The following is a 26,496-nucleotide window of genomic DNA, read 5'->3' as shown; positions in this document are numbered from 1 at the left end:
CATGTTTGTACTTTCTACCAACTGTCTCCTCTATATACCCATAAGGATCAAAACTCTCTCTCATGGCAAAGAATGAAAATGAATATAAAGCTAACTCCCTTTCTGCCTCATCCATGGCTAGAGCATTAGGACATACCTCAACTGAATTTCCTAGTATGATAGGAACAGGAACTCCATTTCCATGTCTGTGTCTGAATGCCTTCGCATAAGCTGCCAACTGTCTAGTTACCTCAAGTAACACAATTTTGTCTGTCAGATATCTCGGCAACATATAGGGAGGTGAAGGACATCCATGAACTCTAATATATGTAAACTTCTGAAATTGGATGAACCAAGCACTGTACCTCTTTACAAGCTCTTGTGCATCTTGAGATAGCCGATTGTGAATCCCGCCTTGCAATGTCCTAGTGATGTTCATCGTGAAGGTATCATTGACTAACTTGTAGTCACTTCCTGGAGGATGATGCAAATGAACATAGGAATCCTCTTCCGATCACTCCTCTGTGAGGTAGTCCTGCATATTCAAAACTCCTGATCAAGGCATATATGATGTATGAACTCATGTAGAAAGACTTGGTAGCCTTCAGTCTTCTTAATTGCACGTCCAAGCAATGGCTAATCATTCTAGCCCAATGAATTGTTCCTTTTCCTTGAACTATCACTTGGATGAAATAGAACATCCACTTCTCAAAATAGAAGGCTTGAGGAGCCCCTGTAACTCGGTTGAGTAATGTTATCAAATCTCTATACTCCTCCTGGAAGTCGATCCTATGTGGAGTGTTCGGAATCTTGCTCAGGCGAGGGCGACTCTTGAGTAACCAATTCTTGTTGATGATGCTCAAGCAAGTGTCTGGATCATCTTCGTACATGGACCTGGCTCCTTCTAAGCTTTTATAGATCATATCTTTATGTTCGGGCAGGTGAAGAGCTTCACTGATAGCCTCCTCTGAAAGATAAGCCAAAGTGTTTCCTTCCTTGGACACGATCCATCTGGATTGTAGATCATAATGGCGAGCACACTCGATCATCAACTCATGGCACTGGATTGCTGGAGGGAAGCCGGCCGCCTTGATAATGCCACTTTCAATTATTCTTCTTGCGACAAGTGATGGCTTGCCAATGTAAGGGACCTCTCGAAACTTCTTCACACTGAAGTTTCCCAAGTTGGTATCTCCAATGTTGCTCCATTTAGACACGATCTTGGTCTCCAATTCTTCGTTCTTCTGATGTTCCTTCATGAACGACTGGTAGATGCTCCTGCCTTTGGGGTCGCCATCGTGAGACCTACACAACATTTCATAATGAGTAATAGATTTTGCAATATAGAAATATAGACTAGATTAAAGATAGAATTTAGGAAACTTCATGATAAGTCTTTGAGTTATCATTTCCTAAATACGATTGAGCTACTGGAAATTCAAAATTTCAAAATTCAAAATTCAAGACTGAGACTAGGACGATTAAAATTCAAAATTTGAACAAGGGAACTTCGCCATACCTCACTTTGAGAGCTAACTCTAACAAAAGGATGCAAAATTAGGAAATTCGCCTAGGCAAAATGAAGATTGAAGTCTTCAACGTGAGCTTCCTCTAGCAAATGCGTCTCCTTTATTAACTTCACCACCTTGAGGGCAAATTCGCTCCACCATAAACAAAGTTCGCACTCCTCTTGATGAGATCTCGCACTTCCCTATTCGCCTCTCCAAATCGCATATGAACAATGATTGAATGATGGTTAAAACATGCTCACATACCTTCATTATATAGGCACTCACCTCTTTGCAATCCCTATAGGCCGACTTGGAAATAAGGCAAATAATAACAAAATTTAAATAAAAAGAGGAGGCCGACTTTTGTAAAAACATTAAAATAAAACCCAAGCACTCTCTTTTTATTTAATTTAATAATTAATTAATTTTAATGCCTTTGTATTTAATAATTTCGATTTTTAAAAAGGCTAAATTAATCATTAAATGCCTCATGCGCTATTTTTAAATGCTAATTTAATTAAATATTTCAAGTTTTATCGATTTTTAGCATTTAATGCATTTCGAAAATATTGGCGCCTAATCATGGGAGGATTTTGGAATATTAACAATATCGCTCTAGTCCCTGGGAGAGGGACAGGAGCGAACTTTGTGTTTGAGCTCAAAATTGTTGACTTTCGACGTTAACCCCTTGTTCATCATCTTCCTAAAGACATTTTCGATCTTGCATGTCCTTGCCTTGACGTGGTCTAGGAAGGAAATGATTGTTTCAATGAATATCGCCCTGGTCCTCTAGTGAAGGACAGGAGCGAACTTTTGTTCCTTGTGCTAATCCTTGATCATATCAACTTTCAATTGCTTTCAAAATGTAAAATAGTGTCTCTTATTCCTTCTTGAACGTTTGAAACGGAAGTGACACCTCAAAATTGGACACACTTGCATATTTCGCTCTAGTCCCTTGGAGAGGGACAGGAACGCCTTAGTCATTTCTCATCACTTTTCGTGGTCTCTGTAACCTTGCTTTCCTTCGAAGCACCTCCAACATCTTCGCCACCTTGTGCCTTGGCTTGGATCCGACCAAACTTGGAAGGGATGACTTGATAATCTATATTTCGCCCTAGTCCCTGGCAGAGGGACAGGAGCGATTTTACCTCTATAGGCTAAGTCATTCATTGCCAATGTTTAAAACTATCTTCAATGGATTCATTATGCTCCCCTTCACTCATCTCCAACATGAAACTTGTTCTAACTTTGTGGGAAATTTGCTTCATGAGGAAATCGCTCTGGTCCCTTGGAGAGGGACAGGAGCGCCTAGGACAAAATATGTTTCACTTTGCATCTTGCAACCTTCAAAATTATCTTCAATAGAGTGGTTATGCCTTCTTTTATTTGCCTCAAACCTAAAACTCACTTCACCTTCGCCAAAAACTTGTCCTTTAAGAAAAATCGCTCTGGTCCCTTGGAGAGGGACAGGAGTGATCTTTAAAATTCTCCTTGGTCCCTGACAGAGGGACAGGAGCGATTTGACCAATTTGGATAAATTTTCTCCATGGTGGCCCATTCAAGTTATATTCAATGGATAAAGCATACTTTCCTTGTTCTTCTCAAATCGCGAAATCGTTTAAATCTTGCAAGGATAAGGCGGTCTTGGATTTCAAGCTCTGGTCCTTCAGTGAGGGACAGGAGCGATTTTGTCATTTTGGCACATTCCTTGTTTGCAAATTACTTCAAATTATATTCAATGGACAAAAGATGCCCTCCTTGATCTCTTCCAATCCAAAAATCGTCTTGGTCCTGCAAAGACAGTGCAATTTTGAAAAACAAGCTCTAGTCCTTCAGTGAGGGATAGGAGCGATTTTTGTCCTTAAGGCCAAATGTTCAACTTTCATTGCAAATGACTAAGTCTGGATGCTCCATTAGGTTGATTTCATCTCTTATTGCGTCCTTGATGCCTTAATTTGATCAACTAAGACCAAAAATGGTCTAAGTAAGCCATTTTGCCTTGGTCCCTGGGAGAGGGACAGGAGCGATTTGGCCTTATACCTTGAAAAACTGACCAATTTCGAGTCCCAAAATCTTCAAAACTTCCAATTTACACTCGACTGCATCTCCTGGCGACCCTGCACAAGACAAATGAAACAAGTTAATAACCAAGAGGTATGAAATACCAACTTCGCCCTGGTCCTTGACTGAAGGATAGGAGCGATTTTACCCCTATAGGCCAAAATATCAAGAATTTAGGCTTTCAGTCACTTCACAAGGCATTATTAGGTCATCTCCAAGGCCAGGGGTCAATTATCAAACTTTCCAAAATTTGGTCAAAATTCACCCGGACAAAATTGCACAATTCCATCACTAACACTTAGGCAAAATTTGAACTTGCTTTCAAAACCCTGACTGGACCCAGACGGACACACCTGACATCCTGACAGACTCGTCTTATTTCAAATTGCAATCTATGCGAGAATGCTCAATAAACTTCCAAAAAAAAAAAAAAAGTCTGGACTTCGGCTTGAAAGTACTAAAAAGGAAACCCTAAGGCTTAGCCCTAATCCAGATGACTCACTCACTTACTCAAAACCCTAAAAGCAGAGAGAGAAACAGGCAAAACTGAGCAAAAAAGAGGGGGTCCCCATTTTAATGGGGCGATGTGTGAAATGGTCACAACATCTGGCGACACCACTGAGAAATGTTGAAAACATTTGGGAATCAATCTTTCTTGAAGAAAACTCAAAAAACCTCCCTTAACAAAACCAGGAGTTAAGAAACACTTACAAGAAGAGACCATCATATTGAGACAAAGTATCAAGTCCACAATTACCCATGTGTGTGCAAATGAGTTAATTCCCCTCGACAAGACAATCACGATCTCCAGGTTCCCCTGTGATAAGCTACGTAGTTTATCTGGACTCCAAAAGCATCCTAGATAGAGCCTCGCTGCCAGTCAGACGTCCATAGTCCCGACGAGGTTATCGCCGCAAGCTCACGAACATTGCTCCATTGCTAGCCAGGCGTCTATAGCCCCGATGGAGTTACTCGTATATTCCCTTTTAGCCAATTTGATAATTCTTTGTCAGCTCATTTTTCTTCTTTGATTTTTCCTCATTTTTATTTTCTCATCCCCCTTTTTTTTTTATTTTTTTTATTTGATACTGCTTTTCAATTCCGTCAATTCTTTTGGCTTGTGAGCAGTAAAGCTCACCAGGGTTTGAGGATTGCGGTGGCGCTGAAGTCAGATTTTAGATTTTTCACCGATCACAGCTTTGCCTGGAAACCATAATGACTCGGAGATTATAAGTGTGAAAAGATATAATAACTGGAGGACAAAAATACGTAAGTTCAATAAGCTAATCTTGCTTCATTGCAAATACGGCCTGACTCAAAGCTTTATTAAAAGAAACCACCCTTTGTAATTCCAAAAGACCTCATGATTGGCCAAATGCAACCAACAACCTAGTGAGAAGTCAGAGTGTTACATGACAAAATCACCCAATTTCAAATGGATACCCCTCAGGGCAAAACAACTAACCTAAGACAAAACACCTAAACTAAGAACGAAAACAAAGCGAAAGGCAAACCAAAACGAAAGAAAAGCAAACAAACGAGAAACGACGAAAGCAAACTAAACTAGCTATGTACAAGGGAAGGCCTTTGGGCATCCTAGGACTGGAAATAATGTTTGAGATACCTCCCATTGACAGGCAATGGGATGTCTTCTCCAGTTAAAGTCTTCAACCTAAATGCATTTTCTCCCAAAATCTCTGAAATTTGATAAGGGCCCTTCCAAAGCTTATCAAACTTGTCATGTTCTCCCCTTTTCTCGTGCGCTTTATCCCAGTACAAGACAAGATCTGAGATCCAGAACGCCTTGACTTTAGCTTGTCGATCAAACCATCTTTTCACCACTCCTTGGTGTTTTGCAAAATTTTCTAATGCTTGATCTCTCTTCTCTTCCAGATTCATTAATTGTGTTAATCGAGCTTGAATAGCATCAGTGTCTTCCATATATTCTTGAATAAATCTCAGGGTCGGGATCCTGAGTTGCATGGGGAAGACTGGGTCTTGGCCATAAACCAGAAAATAAGGCGAAATCCCTAATGCGTTCTTGGTCCTGATTCTGTCTGCCCATAAGGCGAATCTCAGTTGGGTATGCCATTCTCTTGGACGTCTTTCTAGCAGCTTCTTGATAACACTGAGTAGGTTCTTGTTAGTTGACTCAGCTAACCCATTACCCTGAGGATAATAATTTGATGAAAATTTGAGGGTTATTCCATATTCAAAAGCCCAATTCGAGAATCTCAATGATGTGAATGCCGAGCCATTGTCGCAAACCAACGCATAAGGACATCCAAACCTTGTGATAATGTTTTCTTCCAGGAATTTGATTACAGCTTCAGTGGTGCATACTTTGAGTGCTTGTGCCTCCGACCATCTGGTACAATAATCAGTAGCTGTGATGATATACTTGTGCTGTGCCGAGGATGCAGGGTTGATGACACCAATAAAATCCATTCCCCATTTGGCAAATGGTCTTGCTTCAATCACTGGATTCAGTGGCATAGCCGGGTTCCTTTCTCTGAAGGCTGTGACCTGGCACGTGTGGCAAGTCCTGATATGATTAAATGTATCTTTGAAAAGTGTAGGCCAGTAATATCCTGCCCTTAGGATCTGGTGAGCTGTAGCGAGGTTGGCTCCATGTCCGGTCCCAAACTTGGAATGAAAATGTTCAATTATCTGTTTGGCCTCATCTTTACCAACACACCTCAGATATATACCTTCGTGATTTCTGCGATATAGAACAGATCCTTGAAGCATATAATGTTGACACTTTATTCTTAATGCTCTTTTCTGCGTGGGTGTCATGCGAGCAGGATGTTGGGTCTCAAATCAACAGATTGGATAGGTTCTAAGGAAATGCCAACTCCTATGATCAAACCCTCCAATTGACTTGGCCAACTTATAGAGTGAACCTATTAGTTACTAACTCTCTCTCTTTAGGCTCTGCAGGACCTAGGCGGGTATACCTATTCACTGAATGTCTCCAATAAACAGTGCTTTTTATAGCAGATATGTTATCCTATTCCGATATCTCCTGATCTTGAAATGGCATGAGTTCCTTGAATGGAGATATAGCAGACGAGTTCAAGATTGTTATTTCGCTTTGTGTTTCTTAATTACTCCTGTAGCTGTCAAAATAACTAATTGTGAAAAGAAACGATGAGTATAACTCGAGATTTAAGCCAGTGCCTTCTTCATTACATGGGTTACAGAGTCATTACAATTTTCTTCAGGACTTATAGTGCGAATCTGTGAGACAGTTTTTTAACTCATCCCTTATGAACCTGTCAGTTACTATTTCTTTCAAAACCAAATAAATGCTTATATTATGTGCTGATTGAGTGAATTTAACCCTACCCTTAAGGGACCAGTCAATTAAGCTTTGCAGGGAACAATTACAATCCGCAAGCAAAACTTTTGTTGCAACATTATAACATAAAGCATAGATTTGATCTTAAGAATATGAATAACCCTATCTTTATCAGATAATATCACAGACGATTGCCAAAAGAAAATGAAATAATCCACAACACATATGCAGGGAAACAATTGATTAAGATTTGTATTCCATTGAAGTTCGTACCCAAAGCTTACAGGCTGTCGTTCTTTCGCTCATAATCCTATCTAATAATTCTCTCCCTTACATTACAAAAAACATTCTCATATATATATGAGGACGCAAGCTTTTCATGAAGAGACACGACTTTTCAAAATATTAGTCGTCAACTCGAGTGTTTCTAAACTTAAGCAAAAAGAGATTCAAAAGTCCCAAATGATGAATGTAATCATCGTCTTTGAATGTTCTGATTCGAGGCGTTTGCTTTTTTAATTCATCCCCTAGCGTCAGGTACTTGAATATCATCTGGTTGACGGTAGGGGCCATATCCTTACTCCGATCAATTTCTGACAAGGCCCAATCCTTGACGCTGACAAGCTCCTTTCGCAAATCCTCCAAGGTTATTACCTCTCCTTCCTTGTAGACGGAAGGCATTCCAACGGGTCTTTCATCATCTAATTCTTTTAGATCTCTTCTCAACATATCTTCGAGTTTGACATGATTATCCATATACGCGTTACCCTCAGCCTTTTCTTCTGGCGTCATGGAATCGTCATTGCTTAGCACCCCCTGCAATCGTGCTCTCAACCGCTCATGCTCTGTTAGCGCTTTTATGGTTCCATTGTAAACTATCCAATATGGTTCGACCTGTAAGAGCATGGTGTTAAACCGATGTCCTATGATGTCATTGACCAATTTATCCATTTTTTGCTGGATATTGTCTGCGCGTTTATTGGCCTTCTCTGCCTGATATTTCCAGTACAGGGCATCAGAGACGTCATCCAAGCTGCGTCCTGCAGGGTATGAGGTGTATTCGCTGATAGGAGTCCCCGTTTCTAATTGCAATACCTTTGCTTGCAGCTTCTGGTTTTCCTCCTTGGATTTTTCATATAATCCCTTGTATGTAATGTTTTCTCTGACCAGAAACTCTGTCTGGTCCAAGTTCAATCTTGCAACATCCAGGTTGAGCTTCGCAGTGACCCTAGGATCAGTCTTTCCAACCTGATGAACCATGAGGTGCCCAAAGGTTTCTTCTATATCCACAATGATTGGCCTCTTCCCTTTTGGATATAGTGCCCACTGTAGGAGAGCCTTTTTGTCTGGATCATATCCAGAGCTTAGGAATAGTTTATCTACCTCCTGGGGCAATACCTGCTGATTCAGATCTTGTTTCTTCAAAAAGCCATCAAATAAGAGTGCTGAGTTGATATCCCAACCAGAGAAGATGATCACACCGGCCTCTTTTAATAATTTCCTCCCTTTTTCAGGAGTCATATCTTTCATGAGGACATCAATTTCATCCTGTAATCTCTTCATCTGTTCTTCCTCTGGTTTTCCAGCCATGCTTCGTTTGACATGAGCCCCTTTGTATTGATATAGAAATGAGAGGAATTCCCTAGAGGAGGCGAATCCATCATCAGCAATGAAGTCCTCATGCTCAGTCATTCTTATGTCAACAACATCTTTGATGTTGATTTCTCCTGTGTCCATGTTCATTTCTGTTTCGAAACCAGGAGGATAATCCTCTCGAGGAGAATCAGGTGGGATACTACTGGCGGTTGATTTTGGTGACATGTGAGCTAGGGGCTGACTGTCTCTTTCAGTATTAATGAAGCGAAGGAATTGTGAAGGAACTCTCTGCATAATTTCAGCTTCATGTTGAAGCAGCCTTTTAGCTACCTCTAGAGGATCTTGGAGATTTCCAATTAGGTCTCCATCTATCATTCCCCTTGCCCTCTTCCATTTGTAGGCCTCCCAGACTAACTCACTCTTTCCTTTTAAAACTTTGGCCTCCTCTCGCTCAAGGTTCTTAATCAGGTCGTCTGGCATTTTGGCCATATGCATCCCAGCTTTGAGTTTCTGTGAGGCTCTGGCAGCTCTTATATATCCTTCGGGATCAAAATTCTCCCTAGGCTCACCCAGAGTCATGCCATAGTAATTTAATTTATTCTGTAATAAATGATAACTCTTCGAACTTTTGACAATGAAATCAGAGAAAACTAATAGACCTGGAACAATAGATTGTTTACCAAAATCAGTTAAATGTTTAGCACTGGCAATAGACAATTGCCTTATAATCTCCAAGCTAGCCACTCTGTCTGGCACCGTAATTGGAAGCATGTGTGGTTGCCCTTCATATCCAAATACCCTTATCTCTGTGTGATTATCATGGCAATACCAATCACCCCAATTATGTTCAATCTGTGATTCTGGAGAGAAATCCTTTGGCCTGAGGAACCTCTTAATTTCAGGGGACAAAGTATAATCCCTGCGTTGTCCAAAAGCTGCACTGAGGGGTTTCACAAAGTATTCTTGAAAATGCCAATATTGGTTGTTCATAAACCTCTGGTCCCATGCTGATACCCACAACTGAACCGGCTTCTTCAGACCATTCTTATCATAAGACCTGATGCTGAACTCATCTGGCCAGAAGTTAATTTCTTGTCCACAATAAAGAAGAATATGCATTAGCATGGAGTATAATGAGAAGTGAACATTCACAAGGTCTCCTTTCATTTTTTCCAGCCCATGATTCAAGGTATCCGCAACATAAGTAGCAAAATCAAATGACCTAGGGTCTTTTGATTGAATATCAGCACACAGAACCATAATCCCAACATCCATGAGTGGATGAGCCTCTATACCTAGTACTTGGGCTGCAGTATAATACGTATATTTGAAATATGGATGGAAGTGGTTGACATCAAATGGCACCTTGTCACTTTTGCCAAACTGAACAAATGACCCACCCACTTTTGGCTTGTGAACAGGTAGCCTCCAAGTCCTGTAGATATTTTCCAAACTAAAGAATTCCTGTGAAAGTTTCTTCATATCGATGCTTTCCTCGACTTCCCAGTCTAGATCAAAAACCATATCAATAGTCTGCTTGTTGATTACTACTAATGTATTCCCTCTGTAATCACATATGGTTTTAGTTCTCGGGTTGTAGCAATTTACCAGAGCTTTCATTAATTCTACGTCTACAAATACATTTGGAACTACTAACTTGCCTAAGTTCCTCTTCCACAGATTACTAATGGGTTCGGGTGCATCCCTTCTTTTGTAACCAAACAAAAATAACTCATGCCCTCTTATCTCAATCCAAATGTCTCCTAGATTTTCAAATTTGTCCTCTAATCCTTCCTCTTCACTTTTAATCTTTTTGGACCTTACACTAGACGATGGACACTGGTCTAATAGGTCCTGAGTCAAAGCTCTTCCTTCTTTCTTCTGTCTTTTGGGCTTCTCTTCAGGGTTTAACTCTTTTCCTTTCCTACTCTTTTTAGAAGAAGAAGACGAAGGTTCCATAGTTACAGTAAATAAGAGAGACAATACTTACTTGGTAGAATGCTCAACTCTTCTGGTTATCGTTTGCAAATCTCTGCAAGTTCTTCACAGCTTTCAATCTCTTAGCATCGATTTGATTCTTACGAAAATTCACTCAGTTCAACTGTAATTGAATGGGCAAATTGTGTACAGTTAATGCTCTGCATCTGTAACGGCTACTCAAGTGTTTTAAATTTAATTGCAGATGTGACACTTTTCAACTGGGCCTTTAATTCCTTCGCGGGAAGTACATTCCGCTCAAAGTGCGCGCGTTTCAAATTATCGATGAAACCCTTGCCTTCGGCCGAGTGTTTGAATCTTCCATCGAAAGCTCATTTTCTTCGATAATATTGTTTCGGTGAAAAACTTACGTCGAGAAGCCGCTTTTAAGACTCATCGAAATCACTTTTTCATCGATAGTCCCCTTTTCGACAAGTTGCTTGTGAGTTTCATCGATGTCATACTTTCGATGAGTTTCTTTCTTCGATGAAGGCTTATGAGTGTTCGTCGATATCCCCTTTTTTATCGATATCCTTTTTATCGATGAAACAGATTTTATTTTGTTCGACACCACGTTCATCGATGAAACTTGCATTTCGATGAATGTCTCTTGAGTTTCTTCGGTAGCGATATTCCTTCGAAATCACCTTTTGCCTTTTCGCTTTTTGCTTTTACCTTTTCGATGAAACCTGGAGTATCGATGAGCCGTTTCTTGCGTTCATCGAAGGTAACTTCTTGCCGAAACACCTTTGCTTAATGCTTTATATGCCCTGTGTCGATGAAAACGCTCTTTCGATGAAACTTCTTCTGCAGTGCTCGATACAGCCTACTGGCCGAAATATCCATTAGTCTTCATGCTTATGGAAACATATATTATTATTTTTTATTTTTATTATATTTTCTTTTTTTTTTTTTTTAAAAAAATAGTGCTCAACACAGGACATTTACTGTTAAGCAGGTATGTCACAATATCTTTGTACCATTCATCGGGGGTGACATCCTCTAATTCATAAATTTGTTGGACTAATCCTGGTCCGTCAATTGCCAATGTCTGCGCCAAAGCTTGTCCTCGAACAAGTTTCATAGGCTGGATTTTGATATCGAACTCTTGGATAATGGCGACCCACTTGCCTCTTCTTTCTCCTAGTTCATTTTGCATGAGGAGAGTCTTGACTGCTGCATCTGGTACCATTGCATAAATTTTGGCCCTTAAGAGGTAATGTCTGAACTTTGTAACGGCCTTTACCAACACGTATGCTTGTTTCTCAATATTGGGATATCTGAGCTCTGCATCTTTCAGTGGGGTGCTCATGAATGCAATTGGATTCTCGTCCCTTTCTTCACTTCTCTGGGTGAGAATAGCAGCACAAGTGTAGTCAGAAGCGAAGGAATACAAGTAGAAGGGCTTGAGGTAATCTGGATTGATCAATACTGGCGCTTCTGCGATTGCCGTCTTTATCTCCTCGAATGCCCTTTTTGCCTGTGGCGACCACTCGATCTTTGCATCTTTCTTTAGCATTTCGTGCAAAGGTCTGATTATCTCAGCAAATCCGGTAATGAATTTTCTGACAAAGTTGATCTTGCCGAAAAATGATTTGATTTCCTTCTTACTAGCCGGCAAATTGATGGTGGATATAGCCTTTACTCTTTCAGGATCGATGGAGATTCCTCTCTCTGAAATGACATGTCCTAAAAGTTTTCCTTCTGTTACCCCAAATATGCATTTCTTCGGGTTGAGAGATACACCATATCTTCTGCACCTTTGGAAGACTCTTCTTAAATCATCCACATGATCTTCTCTTTGCCTGGAGAAAACTGTGATGTCATCCATATATATAATAATGCATTTTCCAATTAAGTCCCTGAAAGCGATATCCATGGCTCTCTGGAATGTGGCCCCGACATTGATAAGTCCAAAAGGCATTCTCTTGTATGCAAATGTTCCCCACTTGGTAGTGAAAGCAGTCTTTAGTCGATCTTCCGGCTCGACCAGAACTTGGTTATATCCTGAGTATCCATCCAGAAAAGACATCATCTGCGACCTGTTGACAATCTGTAATACCTCATCTAGCGATGGTAGCGGATAATTGTCTTTTTTTGAAGCCTGGTTGAGATTTCTGAAATCAACACACAATCTAATCAGTCCGCTTTTCTTTCTGATAGGAACCAGGTTGGCGACCCACGTCGAATGCCTTACTGGGAAGATGATCTTGGCTGAGAGCAGTTTCTTAACTTCTTGATATATCAGGGGTTCCAACAAAGGATTGACTAGTCTCTGCCTCTGCCTAAATGGCTTACTTCCTGGCTTCAAAGGGATTGTGTGAGTAATAATTGCGGTGTCATAAGTCTTGAGATCTTCATAACTCCATGCGATGACGTCTGGGAAATCTCTCATGTTTTTCAGGATTCCATTTCTTTCAGCTGCGGTGCAGGATTTTCCAATAAACACATTCTTAGTTTGCATGTTGTCACCTACGTTGATCGTGTCACACATGTTTCCTTTCATGCTGTGGTTCTTCATCTCTTTCAATTTGTCAGGATCAAAAATTCTTTCTAATTCTACCATCCCCTTTGGAATAGTGTTTGTCTTTAGATTCAAAACTCCTTAGGCATCAAATTCTGCTTCTCCTACTTCTTCCTTGTCAATGATCTGGGCAATGAAGACATCTGTGTTGGTTAAGAAATCTAGTATGTGCTTGTCATCTTCGAAAACTTGAAAATTAGTGATGTTATCCGGGACCGAAGGGACTGATGTTAACTCAACTGTGAACTTCTTCAATCCTTCCATTGCTAATGGTATCAAAGAGCTAGCGGCTTGTGCAAGGGAATTAGCCACTTGATTCTGATGCCTGTATATTGATTGGATGTTGAAGGCCTCAAAACTTTCGATGAGGTCCCAGACTCGGTTCCGGTATCTGGTCAACCTTTTGTCATGGCAGACATACTGTCTTCTGATTTGTCTTATGGCTATTTCTGAGTCTCCATACACTTGCAGTATTTTTGCCTTCTTTTTGATAGCTAACAATAACCCATGAATCAAGGATTCATATTCAGCCCACATTGTTGGTGCAGGGAAATTGCAATCTGTTAGCGGCAAGGTAAGCTTCTCCTGTCGGGCTAATTAATTCATAACCTGCTCCAGATCCTTGTTTAGATTTAGACCCATCAAACCTTAATGTCCATATTGTATTTCCTTGATCTTCCGTCTCTAGGTCTCCTTGACTTTCGGTTGATGTGTCGGATAAAGTATCATCTTCTGAGGAGCTTTCCACTCCTGAATCTTGAACCTCTTCTAAAATCAAATTGGAATGAATATAAACCAAGTCTTCTACTTTTTTTTTTTTAAGCCAACTGGTTACGCTTCATTGAGTGTATAAAGGAGTATGTACTCCAATTTCGTTCAGCAACAAAAGAACTTGCAACTTGCTTCAAGTTCAAAATCATTTGAACCCAAAGCAGTGCCACTCCCACTAGGTGCATCATGTGTAGGTATCTCATCATCATCATCTTAGTGAATCTAGCAAGATAATCATTAGTTGCATCCACTTGGTACACTTAGGGGTTACATCTCGATGCTTTGTTGACCCATCCTTGTATTGTTATGCTTTATGTGTCAGAAGACGCAAATTGGAATGAATATAAACCAAGTCTTCTACTTTTTTTTAAGCCAACTGGTTACGCTTCATTGAGTGGATAAAGGAGTATGTACTCCAATTCCGTTCAGCAACAAAAGAACTTGCAACCTGTTGAACTTGCAACTTGCTTCAAGTTCAAAATCTTTTGAACCCAAAGCAGTGCCACTCCCACTAGGTGCATCATGTGTAGGTATCTCATCATCATCATCCTGGTGACTCTAGCAAGATAATCAATAGTTGCATCCAACTTGGTACACTTAGGGGTTACATCTTGATGCTTTGTTGACCCATCCTTGTATTGTTATGCTTTATGTGTTAGAAGACGCAAATTGGAATGAATATAAACCCAAGTCTTCTACTTTTTTTTTTTAAGCCAACTAGTTACGTTTCATTGAGTGGATAAAGGAGTATGTACTCCAATTCCGTTCAACAACAAAAAAACTTGCAACCTGTTGAAATTGGAGAGAAAACCAATCAAACTTTAAAAAAAAATGCAAAATAAATTAATGATTTAGTGCTTAAGTCTACAATACAAATGTTAAAAAAAAAAAGTAAAAAAAAAAAGTTGTGATAGAATCTTGATTGCAAGAGGTTGGAGGAACATATAATCTTGACCATGGAGGTAACACCATATAGTAGCATCCACATTGGATTGGTCATTAATAGCACAAGGACTGATTTTTTCTCGAGATAAACAAGCCAACTCTTTCCTCACAAGATCCACTACTTCAGGATGTGAGAAAAGTCTAGAGAATGCCCGCTTGTACCTAGAAGCAACTTTAGAATCTCGATATGGTGGATTTCTCCTTGGCAAGGAAAGTACATCATTGCTATAGTACTTGGCAGATAATGCATGTGAAATGAGGTGCAATGGCATGGTCATCTTGTTGCAATGATGAAGAATAATTTTTTCCCCCCTTTGAAAAATATTTCTTGGGGGTCATTCTCTTTTTTTGCAATTATTACTTTATTGTTTTCTATCCTGGTGTCTATCCCATCATAGTTTTCCCTCAAATATGCTGTATCTCATTCTCTTTTTTTGCTATTATTACTTTATTGTTTTCTATCATGGTGTCCATCCCATCATAGACTTCCCTCAAACATGCTGTATCTGTATCAATAAACTTGATCATACTCATGATAGGCTCGGTGAAATTCGAGACATTCCACATGATCCCATCAATAGAGATCCAAGATCAATGACCTAACCTTTTGGGCCCTCTCTGAATTTGACTACTTCCAAATACCTCATTGGTTACTAATAACTATGGCACTCAATGCCTCTTTCACCTTCAAAAGTTGTCTCATCACTATTGTATGTGATACATATCGGGTCTCAACAACCTAGGATCATGTAAAAAATGTCAATAACACATTAAAAAATACTATATACATATTAAACATGGCATAAATAAAATTAAATAGATAAATTAAATTTACCTTCAGCAATTCCAACATTAAGAAACTCCTGAAAATGTCTTGTGACATATGGTGGTTTGTCACAAACATTTGGATCTCCTCACCCTCTTGGTATATTTCCTTCACCCACTCTATTTGAGTGCCAATTGCTTGCATCACCAAGTTAAGGGAGTGTATGGTGCATTGTATCCAAAAATTGTGCTCATATCTTTGCTCAACCAAAGCACTTGCAGCCTTGCAAACTTTTGCATTGTTTGTAATGACTTGGACAACATTTTGATGATCCTCCATCTCTATGGAATCAATAAGGATTTTGGGGATGAACTTTGCATCTTTGAGTTGCCCCTCACAATCAAATGCCCTCAAAAACATTGCCCCTTTGGGGGACATTGCAATAACATTTATTAATGGATGGTTTTTGCATTTTTCTATTCATCCGAAACAATAGAAACACCCAATTCAACCCAAGAATCTCTAATCGATTTGACTGATGTCTCTACAAAATTATTTTTTCTTGCCAATAAGGTGGTGCACACCTTTCCAAACCCAGGACTTGTGAAACCAAAAGGTGCACTATTGATTGCCACCATCGTCTCCCGCCAATATGGTGATCTCACCAAGTTGAAAGGAAGATCCTTGGCATAGATGCAACGTGCAATTTTTTGCTTTGCAATATCTCTTACTTCCATTTAAATGCCTTGTCCAATTGGTCTCTTTTGCATGAAAGATTGGGATTTTCTACTCCATCTTGCATAGAGGGATGTTTGGAGGCCTTTATTGGTAGTGTTTGATGATCTTTGGGTAAGAAAGTCATTGGTTTTTTGCTTGCGGATGGATGAGCTCTTAGTTTTGCTCTTTCTAGAGCTTTATTAGCTTCTTCTTGTTCTCTAATGAATCCTGCTATTTGTGTGACAGACAACCCTTGCTTATTTGACCCTTAACACATTTTAATCCTTTTCTCAGTAGGACCATAAAAGTGACATCCCACTCGATAATACGAGCACCTATAATTGGTTTTACAAAAATTACAATTCCATTCATATCCCCCACCTCCTAGAAGTTGTTGAAGCATTGTAGTATAATTCCATAAAGGAGGTCTTCTATCAACTAAATAAATGCAAACTTACACATTTGTAAAAGCTAATGAAAGTATGGAAAAACATTATAAGAAATAGTAGAACTTGTTTCTCTTTTTCTAAAAAATTAAAAATTAAAAAAAAACTTGAAAAAATTCTTCAAAACCAAAGAATAGGGATGTTTTAGGGTTTTAGTGAGAAAAGGTAAAAAGTATTTTTTTAATGTTTTAAGTCACTTTTTAAGTAACTCCTAGTGGCAAAGCCTAGGTTCACGCTTGGGTTTGCTTGGGTGTGGCCTGGGTGCGCCCCAAGGGCCCCGAGTTCGATGTGGGTCCATGTTCATGGACCCATAATGAACCTGGGGAAACTTGGGGTGCACCCATGCATACCTAGATGTGGATTTGAACCCAGACAAACCCGGTCTGGGCACTACAGGCATATAGCCAAACCAGGTCCGGGCACAATGAGCATATAGCACAAACTCAGATGAAAATTGATTTTTTGAAACAAATAGCTTTACAAATTTTTGTCTTTTTCACACCTGCTCTAACCATTGAGGATTATGTATGATTACTTTCAAAGTCATCCATTCTCTCCTAGTAGAGTGCATACTTGTGGCCTTAGTGGTAGAGCAAATTCCCCTGAAACAGGGCATCTTCTCTTCTAAATATATTTTTGGCTTGCATCACTAGGGTTTCTTGATGAGAGAGTGGGTGAAAATAATTTTTACCATAGCAGCTTTTGTTTTGTGAGCCTTTATAGTTGTAGGTTTAACTTCTTGACCATTGTTCTACACCTAAAAAGAGTAAGAAGTTTGATAGTAGGAACAACTGATAAAACATAATTACATGCACATAGATTTACAAAATTCTTTAAATATCCCTCTAAATTTAGAGGCTCAACCACAATGGGATTAGGGGTACAATAAATCTGTAAAATTAGAAACTTGATAAACTAGTTTATATATTAAAATTAAATATATATTTTTTAAATTATGGAAAATAATTTAATAGATTTATTTAGGAAGCATTTTATGGAAGAGATTTTAGGATGAAGGATATGTTGGAAGTTTATACTGGAAAATAAGAGCCCTTACTTTGCTTATGGGTTGAGATGGAAGTTCCCTCAATATAATAGAATCCTTTGCCACATGTTTTGCATCTATAAATTTCTTAGCATTAACTGTTGCTAAAAAAAATGATGAGATGACCAACTTTCTAAATTTCTAATCGTAAGACTTCAAACTTATCCAGCTACCATAAAATCTACGAAACCATCTACTTGTTAAATACTCTAAAAAATTCAGTAATTGCTAAAACATTTTAAGAAACACCTGCTGAATTCAACTATAAATCTTCTGTCAGATTTATAGGACATTCTATATAAATTATAATTGGCGTAACCATTGCACATCCTTTCGGTGCAAGTCCTAGCTAAAATTATATTTTGAAAACTGCTAAGGAGCATTGAATGCATTTAAATGAATTAATTGTGATCTCGATGTTAATAAATTTACTGGAAATGGAATCAAGTATCTTTACTCTGAGGGCATCTTTCATTTGCTGAGAAACTGAGTAAATTAAACAGTTAATCACATTTTGTTCTCTGCATGTTTCAGAGCCAGGATTTTGTAAGTTTCTGTGATTTTATTAGAAACATGTGTGAGAATGTTTAAAAACCGGTATTTTTTATTTCTGAAAATGTAGGACTAATAAAATTGTGTAGTATAACAGTAGCTTTCATCAGAGATTAAAGCATGAACATATTATGCAGTTTGTCATATTGTTACTAACAAGTGTGTGAGTGGGGAAGCTTAATTAAACCTTGCTTAAATTTGTTTGCAAGTGAAAAGATTATTGAGCCATTTCTAGTCTAAATCAAAGCCGATAAAGTTGGTCAGTCACCCTCATTAACAAATCAACAATGTTTGTTTTATGTGCAGATTCTGGGAATTTTAATAAGCCACAACAATGGGAGAAAGGAAGGTATTAAACAAATACTATCCTCCAGATTTTGATCCCTCCCAAATACCGAGAAGAAGGCAGCCCAAGAACCAACAGATTAAAGTGCGTATGATGCTCCCCATGAGTATTCGCTGCAATACTTGTGGGAATTATATTTACAAGGGTACAAAGTTCAATTCTCGCAAAGAGGATGTTATTGGAGAGACATATTTAGGCATCCAAATATTCAGATTCTACTTTAAATGTACAAAGTGTTCAGCCGAACTGACCATGAAGACAGATCCGGAAAACTCCGATTATGTTGTGGAGTCAGGTGCAATGCGGAACTTTGAACCTTGGCGTGCTGAAGATGAGGTAAGTAAGATCCATATATATATATATCTATGTATATATGTATGTATGTATGTATGCATATGTATATGTATATGTATATGCTGTGATTTCTTTTTTTTTGTTCACTTAAAAAAATCAAAATTAGCATTGGGAATATTTTCTCATGTAATTGAAGTTAGACGAACAATCTATAATTTACTAATACTTTTACAATGTAGGAAGTAGACAAGGAACAGAAGAAGAGAGATGCCGAGGAGATGGGTGATGCAATGAAGTCACTTGAAAATCGTACCCTAGATTCCAAAAGAGAGATGGATATACTTGCTGCTCTTGATGAGATGAAATCCATGAAGGTAGAATCCACTCAGTGTGTTTATATTTCAGTGTTCGTCCTTTTTTTTTGCATTGAGGCTTCAAAGATTCAAATGATATATTGATCATAAGATAGGAGATTAAATTTTTCATTTATTAAATCATAGAAATTTAGAATTTTAAACTTTAAGTGCTTTGAATTGGTAATTGTGACTTATTTGGGGGTTCTTTAGTGCTTTAGTTTTGCATGTTGCATTATATTTGTGTAATTTAAAGTTATTTTGAATTTGTTTCAGGCAAGGCATGCAACCATTAGCACGGATGCAATGCTAGAGGCTCTGCGGCACACTACAGAAGAAAAGGTATATGTTTTGTATGTATAATGTTTCAATGATTATATGCTGAAATTTATTATGGACTTGGAAGTGGCCAATTTTGTCAAATCTGCTGATGTGTTGCTTGCTATTGTTTTGGCAGGAAAAGAAACTGGAAGAAGAAGATGAAGCCCTTATCAAATCTTTATTTCTCCAGGTTGGAATCTTGATTAATCCTATTGATTTGTATGATTTTTGTTGTTTGTCTTCTTGAATCAGAATTCATGACTTACAATGAGTTCAACTAACATATAGTGTGATAGGATTCTAAAAACTTTGTGCGAAGGATTAATGATGATGATGAAGAGGATGAGTACGACATTGGAAACACGCAAAAGTTGGAAAAAAAAAATGCCCATGAACTTAAGGTAAACTCGTAACTTTCCCCATCTTAAAATCTTTTTTTTCCAGACTCAGATACTACAGTGATGTAAAATTCATTCCCCAATACCTGGTTCAAATCTAACACTAATTGAAATCCACTGCAAATAGTTTGTTCAAAATGTATGTTTCTCTAACTTAATAAATTCTTAAAACATTTCTTAGCATAAATATTAAAAACTGATAAACCTTTCCATGTTTTGGAGACTAAAGACATTTGACAATCAACACAACAAGGTGTTAACAAAATTGACATTTTTATTTTCTGTATACGGATTCAAATAATTGAATGTTTTATCCTATATCTCCAGTATGTTTTATAAGATGTATGATGGAATTTCATTTTTCCGAGTCTGAACCAATATTACATGGGTAGGGTTTATGCTTTCTCAAGTCAAAGATTCATTTGACGAATTATTAAGTACATCTACTATTTGCTGCATGCTTTACATGGTCTATCTATCAAGCATTACTAGAGTTTAGAGGAAATTTGAAGATTCCTTAAGTGGAAAACATCATCTGACTTGTGGGACCATCTATCTGTGAAGCCAAACTCAAATATGGATGTTTAATACCTTTGAATGTGTTTCAACCAGTATTTCCAGAAATCAAAAAATGAGCAAGGGTCATGGTAAGAGTAATGGGCACTGGAGGCTGAGAAATGATCCAGTATGGAATAATAAATAAAACAAAAAGGAAAAATGTGATGGCTGCTAAAAGTAGTAGTTGGGGATCATGGTTCTACTTCAATTGGTTTACAGCCCTGAGTAAACCATCAAATGGGCAGATGCATGCGTGAGAGGAGAGGTGCACTTCTATAAAGAAGTGAAAATGTTGAAATTGTATCCAATGTTTTGGTGCATGCCAATGCAAGCAAGTCTTTGAGTTATATTTTTATTGTCCAATGTTTAGGCATGTGCCTAATGTGTAACACATGCCTATACATAGAGTTCATCACAAAAAAATGTGCCAAAGAAATGAGGATGTGTCACTAGTTCGATTACAGGTCTTCATCCATTCAATGTTTAGATGCATTTAAAAACTCAGGCACATGTCACAATAAACAAGAGTAAGTTTTGTTGTTTTTCCTAGTGTTTAGGCATGCACTAATACAAAAGTCTGCTCAAAATTCTTTAAGAATGCATAGTGTTGTCCTCATTTTTAGCTATGTCACAAAAATAGGATAACCCCTACAAATTTTGTCCAATTTGTAGCTTGTGCTCTAAGCATGCTTTTTGAGGTAGTCTTTATTCCCCCTCATGCATGATTTGTGACCCTTGATTCTTGATTCAGAGGTTCTAGTTTTTTTTTTAGGGTCTTTTAAGTTAGTTTTTGTGTTTTAGTGTAAATTGGGTTCACAAACCCGAATTGCACCTCTTTTGTGCACACAAGTGTAAATCGGGATTACAAACCCGAATTACACTTCCCTTCAAAATTTTATAGTCTAGTGCAAATCGGAGTTGTAACCCCGATTTACACCACTTCATAGCCATGTGAAAAACTCATGTCAGGTGTAGGTTGGGTTTATAAACCCGAACTACACCTAAAGCCTAACAATCTTATTCACACTTGTTTTTGGTGTATGGTGGGGTTACGACCCTGATTTACACCAAGTCCTTCCCTTTGGGTGTACCCCGCCTTACACCAACGCCAATACACAAGGAAAACGGTGTATATAAGGGCCGTAACCCCGATCTACACCAAGACTCCCCTTCTTGGTGCATATTGGGGCCATAACCCCGATCTACACCAAGTCCCTCCTTCATGGTGTATGGCGGGGTTATAACCCCGACATGCACCAAGCCCAACATTTTTTCCTTTGTTGTTTTTTGTGGTGTAAATCGGTTTTACAAACCCGACCTACACCACCTTTTAGTATGAACCTTTCAAAGTGTAAATCGGATTTGTAAAGCCGATTTACACCAATGTGTTTTGTAATCTATTCCCAAATGCAAATCGGACTTATAAGTCCGAAATGCACTTCTTGAACCACACTTTTGGTTTTTTTTATCTAACTTTGGGAATTCTTCAAAATCCATTCCTACAACTCCATTTCAGACATCAGATTCCATATACCAAGACCTGGGAATTTCAAAGTACGGGCTACCAAGACGAGGCTCTAGACACTTAGTCATTTTTGTGCATCTCTAGTTTAGTGGCATTTTATAATTCCAATTGACACTTCAAGTGTCATTTTGCATTCAAATTTTTGCATCTAGAACATGCACGAGTTCTAAGTCAAATAGGACTCTTCTTTGATTTAGTCATAGTTTCCCTAGATTAGCTCATTGCACCTCACCTATATATATGAGGTTGCTCATTGTAGTTTTTTATCTTTAATCTTATGCAACAAAACTATGCCGAAGTGAAGAGCAAAGTGAAACTTTGAGTTCATATTGTTATTTTGCAAATTTGATCAAATAAGAAGACATCTTTGGCATTCAAACTTTGTGTTGGATTCATTGTGGTTTATGGTGAGAGTGTTCTTACGTCATTCTTATGATAAAATCATGTTGTGATTAAATGAAAGCATTTTGTTGAAATAGTATTAAAGAGTAGAACAAGTTTCGGTTTGTAAACATTGTGTTACATTTCAGCGCTTGTTAAATAGAATTAGTAATTAGTACAACGGATAACGATTTGAAGACTTTGAGCTCCTTTCGTTATTTTGTGAAAAGCTTATCAAAATATTAATAGGATATCAAGATAAAGACTTTGTGCTTTACTTTGTTATCTTATTAGATACTGTGGGTTACAAAAACTATTTGTAAAAGGTTGATAGGATTATAGTGATTACAAGACTTTGAGCTTAAACACTGTTTTCTTGTCCCAGAGAAGCAACAAAGGACTTTGTGCCTTTACGGAAACTTTGCTTCTTTATTTGTATTTTTCATTCACATACTAAGTTATTTCTTTGTAACGTTGAAGTTATATTAATCATTAATACTCCGCATTGTAAATTCTTTTCTGAAAAAAGAGGAGAGAATAACATCTATTCTAAAGAGAGAATAAGATGATGTACCACCCAAATTTAGAATAGGATTCATAGTTAAAAATTGTGTTTCAAGTAGAGAGAGTAGTAAGTCAAAAGGGGAGCCTTCCCTTATAATTAGGAGAGATTCAATCTCGCACATTGTGGCTGAAACCACAATTTTGTGAACTTCCCCAGTTTACAAAATTTTCATCCAACACATAGAAGCATGCTAAAGAATTGAAGCATACCACATTGAAGAGCAAGAAATTGTGGAAATTTTGAAGCTAGTGTATTGGCCACCATTGGGCTTAGGTGAAGACTACTACAAAGAGAACCTCATTGAAATGTTTTAAGCACTTGAAGAAGGAAAGGTGCATGCAGAATGCTTGCCACATGTCAGAGTTAGGGGATGCGTAAAAAATTGACATTAGGTGTGTGTGATAAATGAGATGTACACTCAAAGAAAGAAAGATAATTTTTGAAAATGTTTGTATTTGGTGTTAGTAGGTACATGCCAATATAAAAGGGATCATTCATTCAAGCATTTTCTAGTCTAGGTACATATGCATGTTAAGGAACAAGGACATGCTTCTACAAAGTTGGATAAAAGCATTAAAGTAATCCTTATTAATATAATTAATAATGCATTTATTAAGAATAATAGCAAGAATGAAAATATATTAGAAGCAATATATATTAATTACTTATCATTCCAAGGTATCGCTAAATTGAAGATAGGATAAACAAGTCAACAAGATAAGTATTTCTATGTATTGTGCATCATACAAAACACCTTGTAAATATCAAAGTCTGCTGATTTTCTCTCTTATTAATTCTGAAATCAGATATTTCTCTCTTGATCGACTGACTTCCTTGTCTTCTTTGATGCCCCTTATTTGGGTTTGATATGCTTCTTATACATCTCTTCATGGGATGGAAGGGTATGTCTTTTCCTGTGGGAATCCTTCTTGCAAAGGTGGTAACCCTTGATTATATGTCCTTTGCCTCTAACTAATAATTATCATGATCGCACCTCCTCAATAATTATTAATAATTCCCGTTAATGTAAATAGTAAACATAATTTATCATCTCTTCTATGCATTCTTTATCATGCTATCTTGTATGTGGATCGCTGCATTGTTGTCGATGAAGAGAGGATCACTGCCTGCATTGAGATAGATTTTCAAAGGATTGCTGCCATCTCACCTTCTCTGATAAGAAAATTGTAAAGTCTTATGTTTAAGACGATTTTGCAGATTTTTCCATTGTCTTCCATGGCGGGGGCACGACAATCCACCCCCCCCAAGATTCCTTGTTCTCAAGCAATTTTAGATTTGGATGTTCGAAGATCACAACTCCCTCCCAAGTAGCGTTCTTTGTAGGCATGCCTTTCCACTTACGAAGTACTTGAAATTAAACTTATTCCTCAATCTCTTCTCCCACACATCAAGAGCAATTTCAAGTTCCAGAATTAACTTGCCCTCATCGTCAAGTGGGTGTAGTTCCACACATGGGGTAACATGTTGCCCTACCACCTTTTTGAGTCGGGATACATGAAAGATTTTGTGGATTTTGTTGTTTGCCAGTAATTCCTATTTGTAGGCTACATTGCCTATCCATCTTAGAATCTTGTATGGCCCATATAATTAGGGTTTGAGTTTCTTAGCTCCATTGACCTTGATTGAAGATTGCTTGTATGGTTGTAGTCAATGGAAAACCAAATCCCAACTTCAAATGTCCTTTAAGTTCTATTTCAGTTGGCATAGATCTTTTGTTGGTTCTATGCATGGTGTAGATTGTCCTTGAGTGTGTTCATAATATCAATATTTTGCTGCATGAAGTCCTTGGCCCTTGGTACATGGCTTTCTTGGAGAATCAAACTTCCAAATGAGGTCGCCTCGTATCCATACAAGGCCTTGAATGGGCTCATTCCAATTGACATATGATGGGTGGTATTATAACAATACTCCCCAAGGTGTAACCACTTGATCCATGCATTTTGTTGTCTTGTTACATAGTTCCTCAGATATCCCACCCATTTGTTTGCAATCTCTGTTTGTCCATCCGTTTGGGGATGATAACTTGTGCTTGGAGTGAGTTCAGTTCATGCTAGATAGAAGAGTTCTTGCCAAAACAGGCTAAGGAATCTGTTGTCTCTATCATTGACGATGTTCTTAGGGAGGTCATGTAACTTGAAAATTTCTCTGAAGAAGATATTGGCGACTTGGGGTGCCATATAGTCGATGGATATTGCCATGAAATGTGCATATTTGGTGAGGCGGTCCACTACGACGTATGTGCAATCCTTCCATGTACTTTTGGTAGTTTGGTTATGTAGTCCATAGAAACACTCTTCCATTTTTGGTTAGGGATGGGTAGTGATTGTAGGATGCTTGTTGGATGGCTTTATTCCTTTGGCAGGTTATACATTCTTAAATATGTCTAAGGACATCTTTCTTGAGGCCCTTCCAAGAATATTTTTCCCTTATTTGCTTATAGGTTTTGTAGTACCCTTGGTGGCTCGCTTAAGGATTGTTATGATATTCTCTAATGATTTTGTCTTTCATTTTTTATCTTGGTACAAGGAACACCCTATTCTTGTATAGAATAAGTTCTTCCACTATATTGTATTTTTCATTTGGTATATTCCCTTATATGATGTCATTGGCTTGAGGATCCTTTGGTCTATTAGGCAACAATGGCGTTCTTCCATTTCATAGAGATGCTTGTCATGGAGCATAGATGGGGTCGCTGTGAAATGGCATTGGCTACAATGTTCTATCTCTCCATGTATTTGATATCAAATTCATAAGCTCGTATTTTGCTCACTTATTTATGTTGTCTATCATTTAAATCTTTTTGGTTAGGAAAAATCTTAGACTATTGTGATCAGTTTTCACAATTAATCTCCCACAAACTGGGTATTGCTTGAATTTAACTAAGACATGCATGATGGCTAGCATTTATTTGTCATATATGGAGTAGCTTCTATTGGCTTCCTTTAGTTTTCGGCTTTCAAGGGCTATAGGATGTTTGTTTTGCATCAATACGGCTCTAATGCCTTCTCTGGAAGCATCACTTTCTAACTCAAATGGTAAAGAAATGTTTGAGATTGGTAGGAAAGGACAGTTCATGACTTCCTTTAGTCTCTCAAAAGCTTGTTGTGCTTCTTCATTCCAAGTGAAAGTACCATTCTTGGTCATGTCAGTTAAGGGGGCTGTTAACTTTGAAAAACCCTTGACGAATCTTCTATAGTAGCTACAAATTCCCAGAAATCCCCTTAGTTGTGTTAAGGTCTTTGGTTTTGGCCAACTCCTTATGGATTCAATCTTTTCCTCATTGTCACTGACACTTTGAGCATTGATTTTATGACCAAGATGTAAAATTTCCTCCATCCCAAATCTCACACTTGGGTAGCTTGGCAAATAAGGATTATTGTTCAAGTATTTCCAAGACTTCTTCTATATGTCTTGAGTGGTCCTCCCAAGTTTTGCTATAGGTGAGTATTTCATTGAAGAATATAAAGAGGAATTTCCTTAACTGTTTCTTGAAGATGTGGTTCATACAAGATTGGAAGTTAGTAGGGGCATTTGTTAGTT

The 26,496-nt window shown here is 38.1% G+C and overlaps 1 protein-coding gene across 4 annotated transcripts in view; it reads left to right on the top strand.

The window, feature by feature from the left end:
* LOC131038928 (uncharacterized) overlaps positions 1-26,496 on the top strand; it is an 88,288-nt gene that overhangs the window by 16,769 nt on the left and 45,023 nt on the right. For 3 of the 4 annotated variants that reach the window (XM_057971530.2, XM_057971528.2, XM_057971529.2), the window contains exons 2-6: positions 18,501-18,876; positions 19,074-19,208; positions 19,464-19,529; positions 19,645-19,698; positions 19,805-19,909. In XM_057971530.2, the coding sequence (XP_057827513.1) occupies positions 18,529-18,876; positions 19,074-19,208; positions 19,464-19,529; positions 19,645-19,698; positions 19,805-19,909 (708 nt within the window). In that variant the 5' untranslated portion in view covers positions 18,501-18,528. Of the gene's footprint in view, positions 1-18,500; positions 18,881-19,073; positions 19,209-19,463; positions 19,530-19,644; positions 19,699-19,804; positions 19,910-26,496 lie in introns of all 4 variants that reach the window. The other variant, XM_059217034.1, reaches the window with a different exon arrangement.

Source organism: Cryptomeria japonica, chromosome 3 (genome assembly GCF_030272615.1).
Source record: "Cryptomeria japonica chromosome 3, Sugi_1.0, whole genome shotgun sequence".
Classification (NCBI taxonomy): Eukaryota; Viridiplantae; Streptophyta; class Pinopsida; order Cupressales; family Cupressaceae; genus Cryptomeria; species Cryptomeria japonica.
The sequence above is the reverse complement of the archived record's forward strand: the minus strand, read 5'-3'. Positions and strand labels throughout refer to the sequence as shown.